The sequence below is a fragment of the Parasteatoda tepidariorum genome, chromosome 1, assembly GCF_043381705.1.
Source record: "Parasteatoda tepidariorum isolate YZ-2023 chromosome 1, CAS_Ptep_4.0, whole genome shotgun sequence".
In the NCBI taxonomy this organism is placed as follows: domain Eukaryota; kingdom Metazoa; phylum Arthropoda; class Arachnida; order Araneae; family Theridiidae; genus Parasteatoda; species Parasteatoda tepidariorum.
This window is the reverse complement of record NC_092204.1, coordinates 14869316-14888527: the sequence shown is the minus strand read 5'-3', so window position 1 is coordinate 14888527 and position 19212 is coordinate 14869316. Positions and strand designations below refer to the sequence as shown.

General features: G+C 27.5%; 1 protein-coding gene across 2 annotated transcripts in view; it reads left to right on the top strand.

Moving 5' to 3' along the window:
* LOC107446995 (coiled-coil domain-containing protein 39) overlaps positions 1–19212 on the top strand; it is a 30609-nt gene that overhangs the window by 7317 nt on the left and 4080 nt on the right. For both annotated transcript variants that reach the window (XM_016061790.3, XM_043045431.2), the window contains 12 exons: positions 2268–2459; positions 3300–3403; positions 3993–4230; positions 5755–5844; positions 7587–7751; positions 8399–8536; positions 9917–10033; positions 10120–10259; positions 11968–12040; positions 13536–13695; positions 15696–16000; positions 18063–18176. In XM_016061790.3, the coding sequence (XP_015917276.2) occupies positions 2268–2459; positions 3300–3403; positions 3993–4230; positions 5755–5844; positions 7587–7751; positions 8399–8536; positions 9917–10033; positions 10120–10259; positions 11968–12040; positions 13536–13695; positions 15696–16000; positions 18063–18176 (1836 nt within the window). The remainder of the gene's footprint in view (positions 1–2267; positions 2460–3299; positions 3404–3992; positions 4231–5754; positions 5845–7586; positions 7752–8398; positions 8537–9916; positions 10034–10119; positions 10260–11967; positions 12041–13535; positions 13696–15695; positions 16001–18062; positions 18177–19212) is intronic.

Here is a 19212-nt window from a genome sequence, read left to right as displayed (position 1 = left end):
AGTGATTTCATTCTGAAAAGTAAAACAGTAACTCTTGATGCTAATGGTGAAGAACATTATCACAGTTTAGAGTAACGTTTAAAACAGCACTTTTGATGCTTATGCATCAGTTGATGAAAATGTTGAGAAGCTTATGGTATAGTTGATTCAAGAATTTAAAAAATGCAAAGTAATACCAATGTAGACAGTAGGAAGAAACTACAACCAGTACCAACATTTGCGGCAAGACTACAACCTTTGAAGCAATGCGGAACTTTCAGCATTCATTGGAACTTACAGAAAATGAACAGCAATCTGGTACAAACGTTAAAAAATTATTGTATGCACTCAGTAGAAGGAAGCCTTTTAAAAGAAAATATTTTGGGTATTTTAAATAAATACACATATGTGTTTATTCATTTTTCTTTTTCATAGTAAATATTTTTGGATTATGTGCATAATTATTTTAATTGAACTGATTTTTTAGTAATTAATTTCAAGCCTATTACTTTTATACATTTTCAAGTTGTTATTTTATATTTTATGTTCACTTGTATTTGTCATTTTCCTGTGTCTATAGTTTGCAAGCCTATAAGAAAAAATGACACAACATATTTAAAATTTAAATTTCTCAAAACTCGAAACAGACTAATTTCTGTTGTTAACTTTTGAAGCAACAAGGAAAGGGTATCAATCAATTATGACTCAATCAAATTCAGATTATCAATGCTTACAGATAAAAGTAAGTTTCGGTAAATATTTTAAATGAACATTCGAATTCCTAGTTTTTAAAATAATCTAGAAGTAGGATTTCTCTAATTTAAATAAAAACATAACAAGAATTAAACTTTAAATTTCTATTTCTTGAATTTTTTCAGCATTTTAAAAAGTTTTATGTGCAATTTGTTATATTTAGAGCTCAAGATTTGAAAAATCTTAAATTCCTTCATCCCCTGCCTGGAAAGTTAGTAGAAAAGTTGCATATGATTGTGAATGAAATTTTTACTTACCTAATTTTTTTTTCATTTGCATAATAATTAAAATATATGACTGTATTTGTTTTTAATCTGTCAAAAGCAAATAATATTAAAAGCATTACATCTATATCAGATCAACACTTTTATTTTAAATATAAATTTGAAGTGTTAAGTATTATTGAAAAGGAAACACAATGGAGGAATTGCAAAGCATTGTTATTGACAAAGAAATGCCATTATCTGTATTATTAAGTACTATCAGCAAATTCATTCAAATTCAGTTGAAAAGATGCTATAAATTTTTATATTATTTATTTTCTAATACACAGCTATTGAGCTAAACTTTTTTTTAATAAAAATAAGCATGGCTAAGGAAATAAAAAATTATTAGTTTATTTTGTTTAATAAATCTTGATTGATGCAATTAAATTCAATAGTATTTAGGTCCAATCTATTTTTTTCCCCTTTGGTGCCATAGTATAGTATATATCCTAATTGGTTCTTCCTGCGCCGTTTGAATATTTACATGTCCATGATCAAGCATATAAGGATAAAGAATAGATATCAATTGAAATTTTTACATGTCCTCAACATATTGGGGTATATAATTTTCGAGCCTTGATATATTTTTGTCTATATTTTTGTAGACATAAAATTTTAATCCATTGATACATTTTACTTCATTAAACAGAAAGTATTAAGTGCAAAAAAACTCCACTAAATTGATTTGAATGATGATAGATATTGCTGAAGAAAAAAAACCATTGAATAGACTGTTACTCATTTGTCTGATTGCCTGTTCTTGACTAAATGGTTTATAAAATGTAGAATAAAGCAGTGATTGGGATGAAACAATTAAACCACAGCTATTGACATCTGAAAACACTAAGTTTGCCAAGAAATTGCAAGTTTTGCAAGACTTAAGAGGAATTTCTGATAATACAGTTTGTGTTGTGGGCGTTGTACTTAATTTATAATTATTCATTGAAATTTATTCAATTATCTAAAAAAAAAGCGTTTTTTTTTCAATCAGTGTAATAAAAAAAGTTAAAGTAAGTTGTGTGTATGTGTTTTTTTTTTTTAATTTTTAGTTTGATTTTTATAAAAATTATAGCTTTTATTTTTTATGATTTCAGCTAACTCGGGCTTTACGAGCAACCAGATTTTACTAGCAATTTGTCTTGGCTCCTAGGCTCTCATTATATAGGAGTTCAACTCCTAAATAATACTTCTGTCTATTTGTTTACACATTTTTAATTAATTTCTTTATTCTACCATCATAGTAATAACATGTAAAACATTCTTTTTCAGAATATAGAAAATCAGCAAGATGAGCAAGTGGCTTTAAAACATACATTAAAGGAGCAAAAAGATCTTCTAACTATTGAAATATCACATAACAATGAAATTGAGCGCAAAATTAAAGAAAAAGATGTGATAGCCTCTAAATTGCGAAATGATAGGAAAACTGCTATTGAAAGAGAAGAAGATTTAAAAGCTGAAGTAGGTTTCTAAACCTTACTTTTATGATTTATGGTTGCATTCTGAGTTCAAATTTTATTTGTCAATCTTAGTTTAACTTACATGATATGTATCTTCCTGAATATATTGAAATTAAAAAAAATATTACTTCTAATGTTTTTAGAATTAATAAATGTTTAAACGTGCATATCAATTTAATTGCTCATTGTTCTTTGTTTCCAAATGAATAATCATATCAATGAAATTGCCTAGTGTTTCGAAAGCCTTAGAAAATGTTCTAATTTGTATAGTAAATTTAGTTTGACATAATTTTTCACTTCCAGATGAATAATTTAAATGTAATTGCTTAATGTTTTAAAAGCTTTTAGAATGTGCATTTGTTTGTAACTTACATTCGTTTCGCATACTTCCACAAATTTTCCCAAAAGAAAAATAGTATAGATGTATCTTTTATCATGTATTCATTATTAAATATATTTTCAAAACATTTCATGTGGAGGAGTTTTTGTCTGTTTATAATGCCAATTGTATTGTGCATATTTTTAAAAAGTGTACTGATTATGTAAATAAAATTGGCAACTTTATTTAACAAAAATATGTAGTTAGATATTTAAAATATTTATACATGCATAAATATTTTAAATATCTAACAATTTAGAAATCAAAAATTGCATGCTAACAAAATTAGCATGCAATTTTTGGCAATAAACTTAAAAATGAATACTCAGATATCAATTTGTATTATGAAAATAATTACAGTAAAATCTAATTTTTATGCTAAAATAAATTAATATTGTTTATTTCTGGCTCAAAGAAAATTGTTTGGAGCAATTATAATTTGTATTTCTTTTCTTTTTTTAGTTATCAACTGTCAGAAATGTTTTGAACAATATTCTGCTTCAAAAGCAAACGACACAGAATAGCCTGCAACAACTTAAAAAGCAATTGGATAGCAAGTCTGAAAAGTAAATCCTCCTAGAATTTGATTTAGAATATCACTTATTTGCTATCTAATTAGGCATTTTTTGCAATTTTTTTTTTAATTTGCTGAATACCATGCAAAATTTAAATCTAAATACATTGAAAAGTGCATCAATTTTATGTATTGTGTAACTTTGAAAGCATGTAAAAAAAAAAGCATTTAAATATAGCTAAACAACATGAAACGTTTTTATCTTCATCTTTGCATAAAATTTTATAAAAAATTATTTAATTTTATTTACTATTTTTGATTTGCATGAATGGATATTTTTGAAATCATTTTATACAACATTCATAATCAAATTTTTAAAAAAATTTAATTAAAATTATATTTAAATTTTTTAGCATTAGAAACTTTTAATTGAAAAGTATTTCAAATAATATCTGTATCATTTTTATAAATTTATTCTATTCATGTATTTATTTTTAAACTTTGTACTATTGGTATCTTATATAGTCGACAGACCAAAAAATAGGTTTCTAGCAAGAAAATTATTTAATAATTGTCCACTATACTCCTAACTTGCAGATTAATTTGTTAGTTGTTATATTAAGTATATTTTGCCTTTTTAGAATAATTACGGTCAGAGACACCAATAAAAAACTTGAAGATGACATTGAAAGCTTAGCTAAAGAAACTTTTGATGCAGATCATTATACAAAGGAGCTAGATGCTATTTTGCAAAGAGAGAAGTCAAAAAATCAAAAACTGGAAAATGAAATAGCTAATATTTGTAAAACCATTTTAAGTTGTAACCATGAAATGAATGATTTAAAGATAAAAGAAAAGTTTTTGGACACTGAAATCAAAGTAAGAATTTGTTTAAATAAATTCATCAAAAATAATAGACTTATTTTTATAATTAAGTTATTACAATTCAGTATTGTATAGGAAATGTTCTTGATATTTACTTTACGTTGGTTCCTATCTCAAAATTTCCAATTTTGATAAAGTTTGATGCATAGGTCTGTTGATCCACCACAACTGAGAAATTAGGAGAGGTTAACTGAAATTGTGCAATGAAAGCTTTCATAATTTTGTTATAATTTGTTAGATTTTGATCTCAGAGTTTAAGCATGTACTTGACAAGTGAATGCTGATTTACTGTGACACTTTTTTAATTTTTTATTTTTCTGGAATTTCGAATAGCAAAAAATGTTTAAGGGATTATATTTAATTTTTTTCTGAGATAGGAAATGAGTGATGTATCCAAATCAGTGTTATGATGGCGAGAATTTTTCTAGATATGATTGAACTATACAGAACTTATGGATACAATGACTCTCACAACAAATCTATAAACAGAGTGCATAGCATTTTTTAAAAGTGCTTATTTTTGATTTACGTATTTTAAAAGCCCTTAAAGGTGCTTCTTTATTCAGGGTCTGTAAAAATTGCTTAATTTTCTATCTTTTAAGAAGAGATTTTTTCTTTGCCATGTCGATTGTTGTTCTAAATTATAAAAAATGCATGATTTTCAAATTTTTTCTGCACTATTTAGCAGAAACCTAGTTAATTTATCATGATTATCTAAAGTTTTTGAATTTTATTGATTCTATGTTTATCAATTAAGAACTTTAAACGATAGAAAAAAATAATTATTAATAATGCACAGATCCTAGTAATGTTTTTTTTTTGGTAAGTGATTAAAAATATTTTTTGAGTGCTTAAAAGTACTTAAAAGGTGCTTATTTTTCGTTAAAAAATCTGGCTACGCGCCCTATATAAACAATATGACAGATAAAACCTTTGGAAAAGACAAAAGGAGACATGAGCTATACAAAATGTATAAATAATTCTTATTGTAAGAGAGTCATTGAGAGTGTGAACACCAATGATACAAGAAAACTATCACGTCAGTGTATGCCAGAATGGTTCACATATAACTAGAGCAACATATCTCAACTCGTGGGACTGCTGACCACACGTAGGCCTCAGCCAGCATGGTACTATGCCGTGATCCCTGATCGAGATTCTAAGCCGAGATAAACCTTGATGTCTTATATATTTGTATTCATTATATGTATGTAATATAATAGGTGTCATCAGGAGCCAACAAATTCAATTTTCTGCAGAAATGCATGCTATTGTCCATATATTGTGTACCAATACCTCCACTTCAGGGTCTAACAGACTCTAAGTCCTCTGAGATCTTACGGCTAAAAAATAAGAGAGCATTGACATGGACAAGATTTACATCTAGCTAATGTACTATGCAATAAATTGTATTACGTCCTGTGATAGCAGTGTCATTCATTTCTGCATGACCTGAATACCATAGGGCTAATATATTACTGTATTTTCACAATACTAATCCTTTATATATTTTTACAGAACAAGCAAACAGAAGTGAAAAATTTAAATGTTAAACTTATTGCTCTTGATCAAATAAGAACCAAACAAGAAAGTGAAATGTATAATGTTGTAAGTATATTTTTTATACTTAAAAACTTAAATTTGTTTAATTTTTAAAATGTCATCTGCACAGATTTGCTATTTCACCATTTCTCTAGATTAATTCTGCTCATTTAGAGATAACGTAATCAAATTTTGGCATATAATAATATATGAATTAAAATTATGATTAAATAATCATAGTAATATAACCTTTTTATAATAAATTTTAAAAAAATTTTTTAATCGTATGACAAATCTCAAAGTAACTAACACTACAATTTCGTAAAAGAAATTATTCATTTTTAATAGCTAAGATATAAAAGAAAATGTAAATTCTAAAGAAAAAATTTATTTTTATATGATGAGTTTGTCTATTGTTAAGTGAATGTCAATTAGTAATAGTCAGAATTAATTAGTATGTTTTAAAAAGATTCTAAAGCCATATTAGTTACAAATCCAATCAATTAAATCTGCTCAGTTTTAATTTGTTCTGTATGAGCCATCTCATTCTGTGATGAAGCATGCATTTTCTAAAAAATTACATAGGCAATTAAAAATTTCTATTTTATGAAATTTTGCTTTTAGCATTTTATTGAATGTCTATTTTTCTCATTTGATTGATATTGATTAATAATTAATCTTTTGAAAGCAGCGTTAAAAAGGGAATTTTCAATGCTTGTGGAAAGAAATAAGAAGACTAGTTTATTTTCTAAGACCTAGTACCAAAAATACTGTGGTAAAGGCTTGTAAACTTAAGCAATAAACTTTTTTTTCTCTCAAAATATCTGCTTTCTCAATGCGTTCTTTATATCATTTGTTAATAACAGCACTTTTACATTAAAAATGAAAGAAAAAAAGCAATTGTAATGATTCATTGTTTCCTTGTATGTCAATCATTGTCTTTAGGGAACCACAGCTCCTAGTTTGGGAATCTTTAGGTTATGATGTGTTTAGGAATTTGTAATGAATCAATATTTTTATAATGATGTTTTATTAGATAAAATCAATGAATTATAAATAAAAAGCTATTTATATTATTAATTTAAGGAAATTGAAGAGTATTGTCTGCATCTTTCTAGGCGTTTGTCCCATTATAACATTTAGTCTTAAATCAAAACAAAAATATTGTTTGCTGTTTGAACCAGTTGGAAATGCGCACCTCGATTTCGTTTCCCATATGAAACCAATGTCTATGCAGTGCTCTTTTGACTCTATCCAACATATGGGTGGATCTGGACCACAGGACAGATGTCAATTCCATTAGAATTTACTAATCTATTAGAATTATGATATTCCACTAGAGTTTCTGATAAAGTTTTTACCTGCTTTCACTTCGTACATTCTGGGATTGTTAGATAACAGATGAATCCACAAGAAAATTTACTCATACATTTTGATTTGGTTGTCTTTCCAAGCTTTGTTAATAATTCAAAATCTAGCTATTGATCGACTCAAACTTTCTAGTTTCTAGATCTTGACAAAGAATGGTCTCGCATTACATGTCTCTTTCAGAAAAAAAATAAATGGACTGACAGCTGCTCAGTAATTACCCGTTTATCATTGATTGTGTGAAAAATACTGTCGTATAGTGCTTAGGTAGCGAGAGAAAACCTCACAAATCCTTTCTGTTATAATAGCTACTACATTTCAGACTCATTTGCATTTTTCAAATTATCATTGCAGTTTTTGTGTTATGGTCTTAACCTTCTTATTAATTAATTATACCTAATATTTGAATTTTTATTAAAATAATATTTAAAACTTTTTAGGAGTCTCACATTGAAAAATTACAACTGCGACTGAAGAAGATGGCTGGAGAAACGAATGAGGAAGAGAGAAAACGAATGGAGAGTCAACGTTCATCATTGTTAACGACACTGGAGGAAAAAAAGAAAACATTGAATACGTTAACTGAGGAGCTTAAAATTATGGCGGTATTGTATGTTTAAAAAAAATTGGTAAGCTTATTAACTAGTCAGTTTTTGAAAAGAGGAGGATAAATTAGCACTCAATGATTGGGAATACTTTAAAATATCTGAATGCAAAGAGGTGATACCTTGTTTAAGAAATATGAGTTAAGTCATGATATTTAGGGATCTACGTGTTTTGAGCGCTTAGTTAGCAGGATGCCTGATTAGGTTTGTGGAAAAAATTATTACATGGGCATTTGAAAGGGATAAGTACCAGGAAAAAATTACTTAATTGTGGTAAATCTTGTCCATACTTTGTTGGCTTCAAACAAAAGATAATTCTTTCCAAAAGATAAAGAATACAGTTAATCATTATTTTGATGGGATGAACTACTAAAAATGTGTTTTGCTTAATCTAATTATTGCAAATACAAATAATAATTTTTAAAAAATGGAATTACTTTAGCTCTTTTTGATTATGTTTGTACATGTCGTTCAATTTTATGCATGATTTCATAGTTTAGTTCAGTACTGATTTATTGATAGTTAATTTTTTTTACCCTGTGGGAAATAAGTATCCAGCTAGTAATAACCATAAAAAAATTTCTAAAACGTAAGTGTACGTACGTTATTTTAGCAAATAGTTTGACACTATTGTTTCCCATTTTTAGGAGAAAATGACTTTGTCTTCCAAAGCATTGGATTCCAACAAGAAAACGAACACTGAGTTAAAAGAGAAAATAAAATATTTTGAGTTTTATATCTCTAACTCCCAAAAGTCACTAAAGTGCTGCATTTCTAGAAAACAGGTAATTTAATATATTTAAACATTTTATATTATTTGTTTGAGCTGAAAGTTGAAAATGGTGTTAATTGCATCAAGGTACTACTTTACTAGAAATGTGTATAATTACAAAATAATGAATAACACTGGGAAGCAAATTCTTTTTGCATTTATACAAATACTTAATCTTGCCTAACTCGGGTGTGGGTATTTCAAATCTGAACTTAATTTTGCTCCTAAAGCTACAATTTTTTTAAATGGCATTTTTAGTATGTTTTTTATCGAAATGTGCAAGTTTAAAAATGTTATGTATAACAGGGGGTGGCAAAAATGTTGCGACAAACTTCTAGGGGAGTTTAGGCACATCATTAGGATTGAATTTGCATAGGAACCCATACCCGGAAGTGTCATGCATGACTAGGGGTGCTTACCTATTATGACCTGTTCAGAAGCACATGAAGAAACAATTGATAATAGGGAAGCGCCCATAGCCATTTTAATCCTGGTGCTGTGCCCAAACTCGTTTAGAAGTTTGTCGCAACATTTATGGAACCCCCTGCTTATAAAGCTTTTAAACTTGTACATTTCGACAAAAAATAAACTAAAAATGTCATTTTAAAGAAAACTGTAGCTTGAAGAGAGAAACCAATTGCAGATTTGAAATCAGTGATTCCAAAGTATTTAAGGTCTTTTAAGAAATCTCATGCAGCAGAATACAAAAAAAAAATTGTTTTCCCTATGTATTTAAAAGAAATTTTAAAAATTTTACAATTTAAAATTTGTTTTTATAAATAATGAGCTTGAAAATTTTATGTGTTTATCTAATTGTTTTTAAATTGTATTCAATAGTTTATAACTTCATTGCAGTAAATTTTTTATTGTTGTTCTATTCTATTTTATTTTATTGTTGTTGATCAACGGATCCACATTAGATTGGCAGCTATCAATGTTTAGCTTTGTAACCTTATAATTCTTTGCCAAATGAAAAATACAATGGAACTCCGTGATCAGGCACTGCAACCAACCCAACTTCATGCAGATTTTTTTCATGAAATTTACCCCTATTTATGTTACATTTTAAGTAAAATCTCCCACTTATAGTTCCCTGGCAAGAAAATTATAAACCATGATCATTCTACCATCGGGGATATTTTGTGAGACAGAGAACAGATATCATTGGGATTTGAACCTATACCTCATCGAATCTGGGGATGTTAAGCATGACACTCTGGCATTGGAATGTTATTTAAAATTTTGCAAAAGGAGTTTTTAAATTGTTCATGGGTTTAAATTAAAATTTTTATTTTAATAGCTTTCAGTTTATAATATGTATATATTATACTAAAAATATTTTAAATTCATTGAGAAAGCTTAAACTAATGCTGATCCTTATATTGATATCCAGGAAATTCTTGTCCAAGAATGCCTTGAAAAATTTCAAATGAAAAGGTTCCAGAAATTATTAAATGGCAAAAATAGATCTGTTGCTTCACTACAGAAAAACAAGCTGGAATTCGAAACTGTGAGTATAAATTTATTTGGAGCAATCAAAATATTTAATGTTCTATTTTTCTCTAAAACATGCTTTTATTTTATTGCTTTACAAAGATGATGAATGAAAGAGTTGAAGAGCTGAAGCGATGCAATGAAATTGTGGATGCAGAAATCAGAACAGAAGCAGACGAGTGCAGCATCTTGAAGCGAAAATATCAAGAATCTAATGACAAGGCACAGAAACTCCAGTCTAAGTAAACTTTTTATTTGTATTTTATGTTATGCTTTTTGAAACCATTAAAGAATACCTTATAAAACAGGAAATGTTGTTCCAGAACTGACTAACACTGGGTTTAACTAATCCTAAATTATTAAACCCAGAAACTATACCTGCAATAGACATTATATTAGGGCAATGATGCTTAACCTTAAAAATATATCAGCACAGTGAGTACCAATATCCTACAAGACTTGTTGCAAGTAACAGTCAAGGGTCATCTATAAATTACCTACTAATACATTTCTCAATCATTTAATCTACATGTATAATAGAACTTCTAGTTTTAATTAGCTCAGATTGTTAAACATAATTTTAGCCAGTTAAAAAAAGTGCGAAGATGGAATATTCTTCAGGCTTTAACCAAATAATCCCTACTTTAGCTGGTTAAAGTTGGGTGTTTTTTCTTTTTTGCTTTATGTATCTTTTGCTTTCGCTCTATAAATAGCACACATGCATTAATTAAGCAACTTTTTTCATCTAAAAGAGAGAAAAATATTTTCTTAACACCAAAGAAAAAGATTAAGCCTAATTTTAAACTAATTATCTCTAATTAGAAGAAAGTTTTAACCAATGCTGAGCTGAACCACAGCCCACTTTTTCTCTTATTGCTTAGTTTAAACCTCCTTTTTTAAGCATATTCTAAAATTGCAAAATTTTTTTAATTATTTTGCTATAACTTGATTGCTAGCGCAGTTCCTATAATCTATCTAAATTGTTGTAAACTTTTCCAAAACTGGTATTGTTTACTTGTGTATGTGTTGTGATCGTACTCTTTGTACAGTTTTATTTCAAACTGCTTTAATTCAAACAATTAAAACAAAACAAGCAAAATCTGCTTTAGATTGGTTATTTAATAAATATTGAACTAGGCTTCCTTCAAGAAATAAGCTTAGTTATTTAGGGGATAATGTATGCATTTATTTCAAAAGTATAAAATTTGTACACTAAAACGTGTTCCAAATTTCTATTTAAAATGTTTCAGAACCTAAATGAAACTCACTACTGCAGACTGCTTCAAAACATCTAATCTCATCACTGTATTTTTTATTTAATTAAGAATAAAAGCCAGATACAAAGTGAAAATAAGCCATCTTTGCTTAACCACAACTGAGAGTGTGATAAACAAAAATCGGATATTTTTTTTGATTTAAAATCTACTGAAGTTGAGAATAAAATTTTTAGGACAAATACAAGACATTGTTGCAAAAGTGTAAAATAGTATCTATAAGACAATAATTTGCACTTTTACATACATTTTCTGAAACATTGCTAAAATAAGTAATAAATGTGAGAAAATTTTGTTTCCAGTGAGAACATTTTCAAACATATCTGAAATTATTGTATTCATTTGGTTTGTCTAAATTTTGATTCTTATCTCATTCGCCCTTTTTTCAGCCAGTGGGTGGATGACCGCTTCGATCAATCTACGTAGGAACCGAGATTGTGCAGTATTGATCCTCTTTAAATGTTCTACCATAAAGTGCTTGACTTGGGTCAGATTGTTAGGCTATGAAAGGGGGGGGGGAGTCATCCTCTTTGCAGAGGATCAAAATTGTGATGGCATGTCTTCGGATAATCCTCAGGAATGTTTCCCTGACCGTCGCCAATAGCCCATTGTGCATCTCAAGTGTGAATAAGTACTTCTACTATTGCTCTCATCTTACTTGCATATTTTATTGCAGGTATAAAATTATTTTGGATGCATTGGGAATTTCTGAACCTGGTGAAGGAGCTGAAGCAGAGATGTTAATTAAAGTATGACCTAATATGCACACTTTATTAATGAATTTGCAATGATTTGAATTGAATAATATTTAAGTTTTCTGTCCTACATTTCTATAATGATTGTTATCAATGTTCTGTGCAGTTTTTGTTTAAGTTGAAAAATCTTTCTTACATGAGCAAAATAAATCAACACAAATACTCCATAAGTTACTTAAGTTAGTTAAAAACTTATTTTTTTGCCTAAAATGTTTCAAATATTTCTATTCAAAGTCAAACATGGGTATGCACCATAGACAGGGTTGCCACTCCACAGGGAGAATTGGGTAAACCAGGAAAATACAGGGAATTTAAACTCTTGTATCAGTATATCCAAAGGTTATATGTATATCAGTATATCCAAAGGTGATTTGTTATGGGAACTTGGAGGATTTTTGACCCCCACAAATTTAACATGGACCAGTCACCATTTAATACGCAAGGATTCTTTGGCTGGCTGGATTCAAACTCCCGTTCTCACGAACCCGAGTCCAACGATCTACCAACCAGGCTATCCTGGCCCAACGACCATATTTTAAGATTTTTGACTTTAAAATTGCCACTCGACTTTCTTCCATTGAAGTAACAAAGAGAAGCAAAGGACAGAAAATTTCTCAATTCGCCCTCCAGCCACGTGATTTTATTCTTGCGATAAAAATTACCGTAATGCAGGTGCTCTATTTATATTTCATTTATATTCACTTTTTATTTATATTATACTCTATGGTTAACACTCATAAAGCAGAAAAGATTTATCTATATTACCGATTATACAGCTGTGATATAATATTGTAACAAAATACACAAATCAAAATATAATTAAAAACTGTCATTGGTTGTCTATTTAAATATGCAAGACTGCTGAAAAATGCAATTTTCCAAAAAAATTTATGTTTGAAAATAATGTATATAGTTTTCAATGAACAATATATATTAATTATTCAATCAAATGTATGTATTTTAAGTAAGGAATATATTTCAAAACAGCATTAAAGTTTCATACAGAATCGTCAAAAAATTTGATTTTTTAATCTGGTCAGTCATTTTTTTTGTGTGTGTGAAATTGATCCCAAACCTATCTCAAGTGCTATATGCAAGCTATTCACTTTTTTTTTATCAAATTTTTTGAGTGAAGCACATTAATTCGAACAATACAAGTATGGTATATTGTTTAAATAAAATTTCATTACTTAATAATTTGTTAACAGTCTTATGTTCATTATTGTTCATCATTTTATTATCACTTTGTTTTAAATTTTTTTTTATTCTTTAATCATTTATATTTTATTTAAATCATTGAAATATGATTTAAATGAATTATTTTTTTAAAAATATTTTTATACGTCCTGAGTAACATCTGACTATTTTAATATTGAAATTTTTATAAAGTGAAGCTTTTTCTTACATTTCCTTACAGAGTAGAAATGTCTTTTTCTTTATTTCAAGTTGAATTTAAATATTCTATTTTAACATATTTAATATTTTTCAGGCTGAAAATGACAAACGAGATCTGTTACAAAAACGAGATTATTTAATGAAGCTAGTGTTAAAAGCTCAAGATGAACTTTCTGCATTGAAGAATACTGTTTGGATAGTTAATGCTGCTAATGAACAGTTTCGTCAAGCGATACACCCTCCTGGTATTAATTGTAAGTCAAAATGTTAAATTTTTTTTCTTGCATCTAATATTTGTTCTCTATTTAAATTAGAAATATAACAAATATTAGGTCACTATTCAGTATCCAGCCCTTTTGCGGAATATTTGGCCAAATATTCATATAATTATTAAGTATTATTTGGAATATTATTTTTCAAGAAAGTTTTTTTGGAGGAAATTTTAATAAATGTAATGAAGAATAATCTAAATTCGTATTTTTACTATACGTTATTAGTTATAGTTTTTACTCCTATTTGTTAAGCTCTAAAATTTGTTAATTTATGTTCTGAAATGGGAAAGTGAAATTTAAAGAATTGAAACTAGATTACTTTATACTGAACCATAAGATTTTTAATGCTGTTTTTTTTTTTTAATTACAATACTTTCAAGCAAGTCAATTTATCGTTTTTTCAATACTTTATATTTTAAAAATTGAGAACTTTTTTTTTCATTTTTGTTTGTTTTTCAGTTTTAGCTAAAGTAAATAGACTTTATTCTTTTATTGCCACTCTTTTCTTGTATGGTAAAACAGGTAACTAGTTACATAGAACACTGTGATTCTCAGTCAGATTAAAGTTATATTTTTGAACTAAGAACAATTTTTTTTCTGTTTCTCTTTTTATTTTATTTCTTTATTAACCTTTTCTTTTTGTCAACGTTTTTATTATGAATGCATTTTTTAAAGAACTTTTCTAATTCTAATGAACATTATTACTCTTTTATGGTCACTTTTTTCTAAAAATACAGCACTGTGAAAAAGTTAAGCATTAAATCTATTTTTTAAAGATTAAGAACGATTTTTGTTTTGATTTCTATCTAGCTTTTTCTTTTTCACAAAACTAATGTTTTTATAGACGTTTTTATTATAACTTTGAATTAAGAGGGTCTCTTTACTTTAATCTTCATTTTTTCTTGAAAATAAGGTAATTGGAAAACAAAATGTTTAGCATTAAAATTTTCTTTCAAAAATTAAGATCGGTTTTAATTTTTTTCTGTTTTGCTTTTGTATATAATCTTTATTTTTTAATGGCGTTTTTATCATAATGCTGCATTTTTTAAAGCGTTTCTCATAAAAAAATTTATCTTTTATTGTTTTAAGGATAATTTTTTTCCCTGAAAATATTAGTTTTAGCATTAAAGTTTTGTTTTAAGAATTAAGAAGTTTTTTTTTTCAACTTTACAGCTTTAGTTTTTTTTTAATAGGTGTTATTTTTTTATCATAATTATTTCTTGGTACTTTAAACATTTCTATTAAAGTTTTTCTTCCTTTTACTCCATACTAATAATACAGCTAAGTTTTGATTAATTTTCAATAATGACTAAACTAGTTCTATTAAAAAAATGTTGTTATTTGGATGCTGAATATTTGGTATTCGGCCAATTTTTTCTGGCCGAATCTTCGGTATTCCACCAAATCACTGTTTATTACATCCCTAATTTAAATCTGTTTTAACTATTACTGTTTCAATTTAACTATTAATTTTTCAGTTGTAAAGACTATATCAGTTTAAGTTTAAATTTTGTATTTGTAATGTTTTCTTCAATAATTCTTGATTTAATCTCATGTTATTTTATTTTAATTTATTATAATTAGTGATAATTTAAGATCGAAATGTATTAATTGGAGTTGGTGGAAGATACAAAAATACATTATAATTGTTATTTCTAAGTTATTCACATCAAGAACAACTACAATTTTTTTCTGTTAGATAATTATTTTTTTAAGAAAAATGCCTTTTAAAGTTATAATGTTTTAAATGAATGAAATTTAAAAATAAAAAATTTCATTATTTGTGGAAATTACTTTGAATACGTTAAATTCCGACATTTTCAAAATTTTATGATACTAAATTAAAATTATATGTTCTTGATTGTACTTGCCTCTTATAATCACAGTAATTTTTAAAAGAATTAGTAGTGTTATTTCATTATTAATAAAAAAAACTATTACTGAAAATCAGTGTAAAAAGATCATTCTAACATTTTTTCCAGCTGAAGACAGTGAAAAACTTAGGCATGCCGAAATTGAATTGCGAGAACTTGCTATCCAAATTCATACAAATAAATCAGGGTGTCAATTTTTAGAAGAAAGCATCAGTTCATTGAAAGAAAAACTAACTCAAGAGCAAGATCATTGTAAAGAACTGCAAATTGCTTTGAGGGATCAAGAGTCAGAAAATGAAAAGATTTCTAAAAAAATTTCCGATCTTCAAACCAAAATTCAAAGAGCAGAAAGATGCAATTCTCGTCTAAGTCTGGATATTAAAACTAAAACAGCTTTGATAGGTATAGAAGAGGTAAGTCTTTTAAATTAATGTAAATTTTTAAGAGTCAGAAAACAATATTTTCTTCTTTTTTTAAAAAAATTTCAACTTGCTGTTATTGTCCCTATCCACGTATCAACTTTTAAGGATATATATCCTTACTGAAAGCAAGCACTATTCTGGTTCCTAAATCTTTGATAGGGATATAAATTCTTATACATTTTTTTCGATCTATCGATGATGTTCCCAAACTTCTTCATCAGTGGTCAGCAAAATTTTTTCAAGCTGGTCATTTTTCCATTTAAAAAAAAAATCTTTGCTGTCGAATTACATCACCTTTATTTTAGAATACGCACTATCTTAGAATACAGAAAATAAAACATTATCCAGATGAAATCAAGGTTCCCACAGGTCAGGGAGAACAGGAAAAACCTGGAATTGTCAGGGAATTTTACTTTATCTCTAAAAATCAGGGAAATCTGCAATTTTTTTGCAAAAACCTGGAATATTTCTATATTATACCTGGAAAATAACCAGTCTGAAAATTGACCATAACAGTAATCAGTTATTGAGATTAAATAATTCTAACATCTATTACAATTATTTGTTGTAAAATTTTCACATTTTTGTCAAACTGAAGTGTTTCCATCCTCATTTAATGATATTTTTTACACAGAAAATGTAATACATATTTCACATTACAAATAAAAGAATGAAAGTTTTCTGATGAAAATATGGTCTCGATTTTCATGGAAATTTGCCTGGTATACGTGGAAAAATCAGGGTATTTTTTTCTGAAATTGAGTGGGAACCCTGTGTAATATATCTTAAATATAGAATTAAAAATTTAATATCATCAAATCTGTGTTTACAACTTGAAATAAATCATAAAATTTTATCAGAAAAGTATCTAGCTGTGCTTTATTTATCTTGCATTGGAGCTGCACAATGGGCTATTGGCAATGGTCTCCCTAATATTCCTAAGGTTGATTTGAAAACATTCCATCACAATTTGATCCTTTGCAAAATGAATGAGAAGTCAAGTACTTAACAGTAGAACAGAATGAAAAACAATAAAGCCTCCTAAACAATAAAGTAGTGACTACTCTAACTGATCTAAGTTGTCACCCACCCACTCACTGACTCACTTGACTTCTGCGATTTGCTGGGAACCATGGGACTTTTCACTATCAAAAGAACTGCTTACTGCTTATTATTTTTATTGTAGGTTGGAAGGGGAGCTCATTGCCCAAAACAAATTTCATACGTAAACTGTGATTTGGATGAGGAACATCGATTTGCATAAAGAATTTACAGTGTCAATACTTGCCCTTTACTCTTCGAGGCAGAGTCCTAGACTTACGTAAATAAAACCAATCACAATTAATCACAAAAACGTACTTTCTCTGAATAAACATACATTTTTTTCCAACGGGTTCAGTTTTTTGACCCTCAAAATATAGGAGGTAGCCACACTGGAAAATTTAGTCCCCATAGTTTGGTCAGGAGAATGATCCAAAGTTTGAACCCCTTAATGTTAATTTTACTTTTTGGTTATTTCGCCACATCTCGAAAAAAATTTTAAACGAATTGAAAAATTTGTGTACACAATTATAAAATTCGTTTATCCAAAGGTAATTCCATGCAAAAAATAAATTTAGTAAATATTTATTATTTTATAAAATAATAGTGGAACAAATTTGGAGTTTTAAGGTATATTATTATTTGCGCCATTTTAAAGTATTTAATTTTGCATAGCAAAATAAAAAGCTTGGGTGGAATCGGTTGAATAATTCCAGAGAAATGGAATTTTGAACCAGTCGAATATTAAGTGAAGATCCGATCATTATATCAAAAGTTATTCCGGGTGGTCTGCTTTTTTTTGGCACACTGTAGATTATTTATTCAAAAAATATTAGTGTATTATAATTAAGTCTTCATAAATCCCTTGCATACTGAGAAAAATTTTAAATATTTAGGGTTAAATATAGAAATCGAAAAAAATATTAAAAACTAATAAAGACAATTTTAGAATTCTGTTAATAAGTATTATTAATATTGACTTGCAACTTTATTATATTCTATTTTATTCTAGGATATTCGAATTCATCTTTTAAGAGAAATAAGAAGGGATGTTTCTGATTTATTATTTTCAGCCGTCGAGAACATACCAGATGTTCAAAACAAGATAAAAGAACTTTATGAAGAAGTAAGTTAACTTTTTAATTGTACTGCAAAAAATGTTTTATTCAAAACATCATCTTTTTTTTATAACTTATGCATTCAATATTGGCATTAAAAATATAATTAATAAGTCTGTCAAGTGATTTTTCGATTAAGAAATCTTTTTGTATCTTGATGTTTCAATCTTTCTTTATTGTGAATAGCTAAATATTTAAGTATACATAGTAATTGTTAAAGAACCTTTTTTAATTTAGCTTATATTTCTCAGTTGCTCTTAAGAATTCATTGCGTGTTGTGATTTATGTAGAATCGTGTAGCCTCAAAATGTGAGCCTCTTTGCATTTTGTGGCAACATGTTTATTCAAAATGCCCTTGTTGTTGTTGATCACTTTCATTTCTACTAGTCTTCCTAAGTGCACTAATTTTTTATTCATTGCCAAACATTTTATTTTACTAAAGCTACTTTTGTTTAAACTACTAGTATGCCTATGTGACTTTATAGTGATGTAACTTGATTTTTTTTTAAATCAGTTATAATTAGCTGTTAAAATAAATTTTAAAATATTCTTTTCAACTATAAATTTTTTATAACAGTAGCTTTTAACAACTAAGCAACCTAAGTCTTTATTAATGTTAATGTCAGCAACATTTTGTAAACACAACATCGAGCTAAAAATCATCAAATGCAACCTTCATCAGCACTTGAACAAAACTTACAAATTTGCTATTTTATTTTGGTGTGTGTTCATGATGCGTTTGAAATTAAAATTGTCAAGTAACTTAAATTAAAAACCCAATTTTTATCTCAAGGGATTATTACTAAGCTATATTTATAAAAAAAAAAATTTCAAGGTAGAACTAATTTTGATTCCAGTTTTTTTTTTTTTTTTTCATTTTAAGAACAATTTTAAAACTAAAAGTTTGGAACTCTAATATAATCATATATGAATCGATTCAATTAGAATATTATTCTAATTTTAGTTCCAAAAAGTAATGAAAACACAGTGAGGCAATTGAGGTGTTCATTAGAAAGAAGAGCTTTCTTGTTAAGTAAAATACCA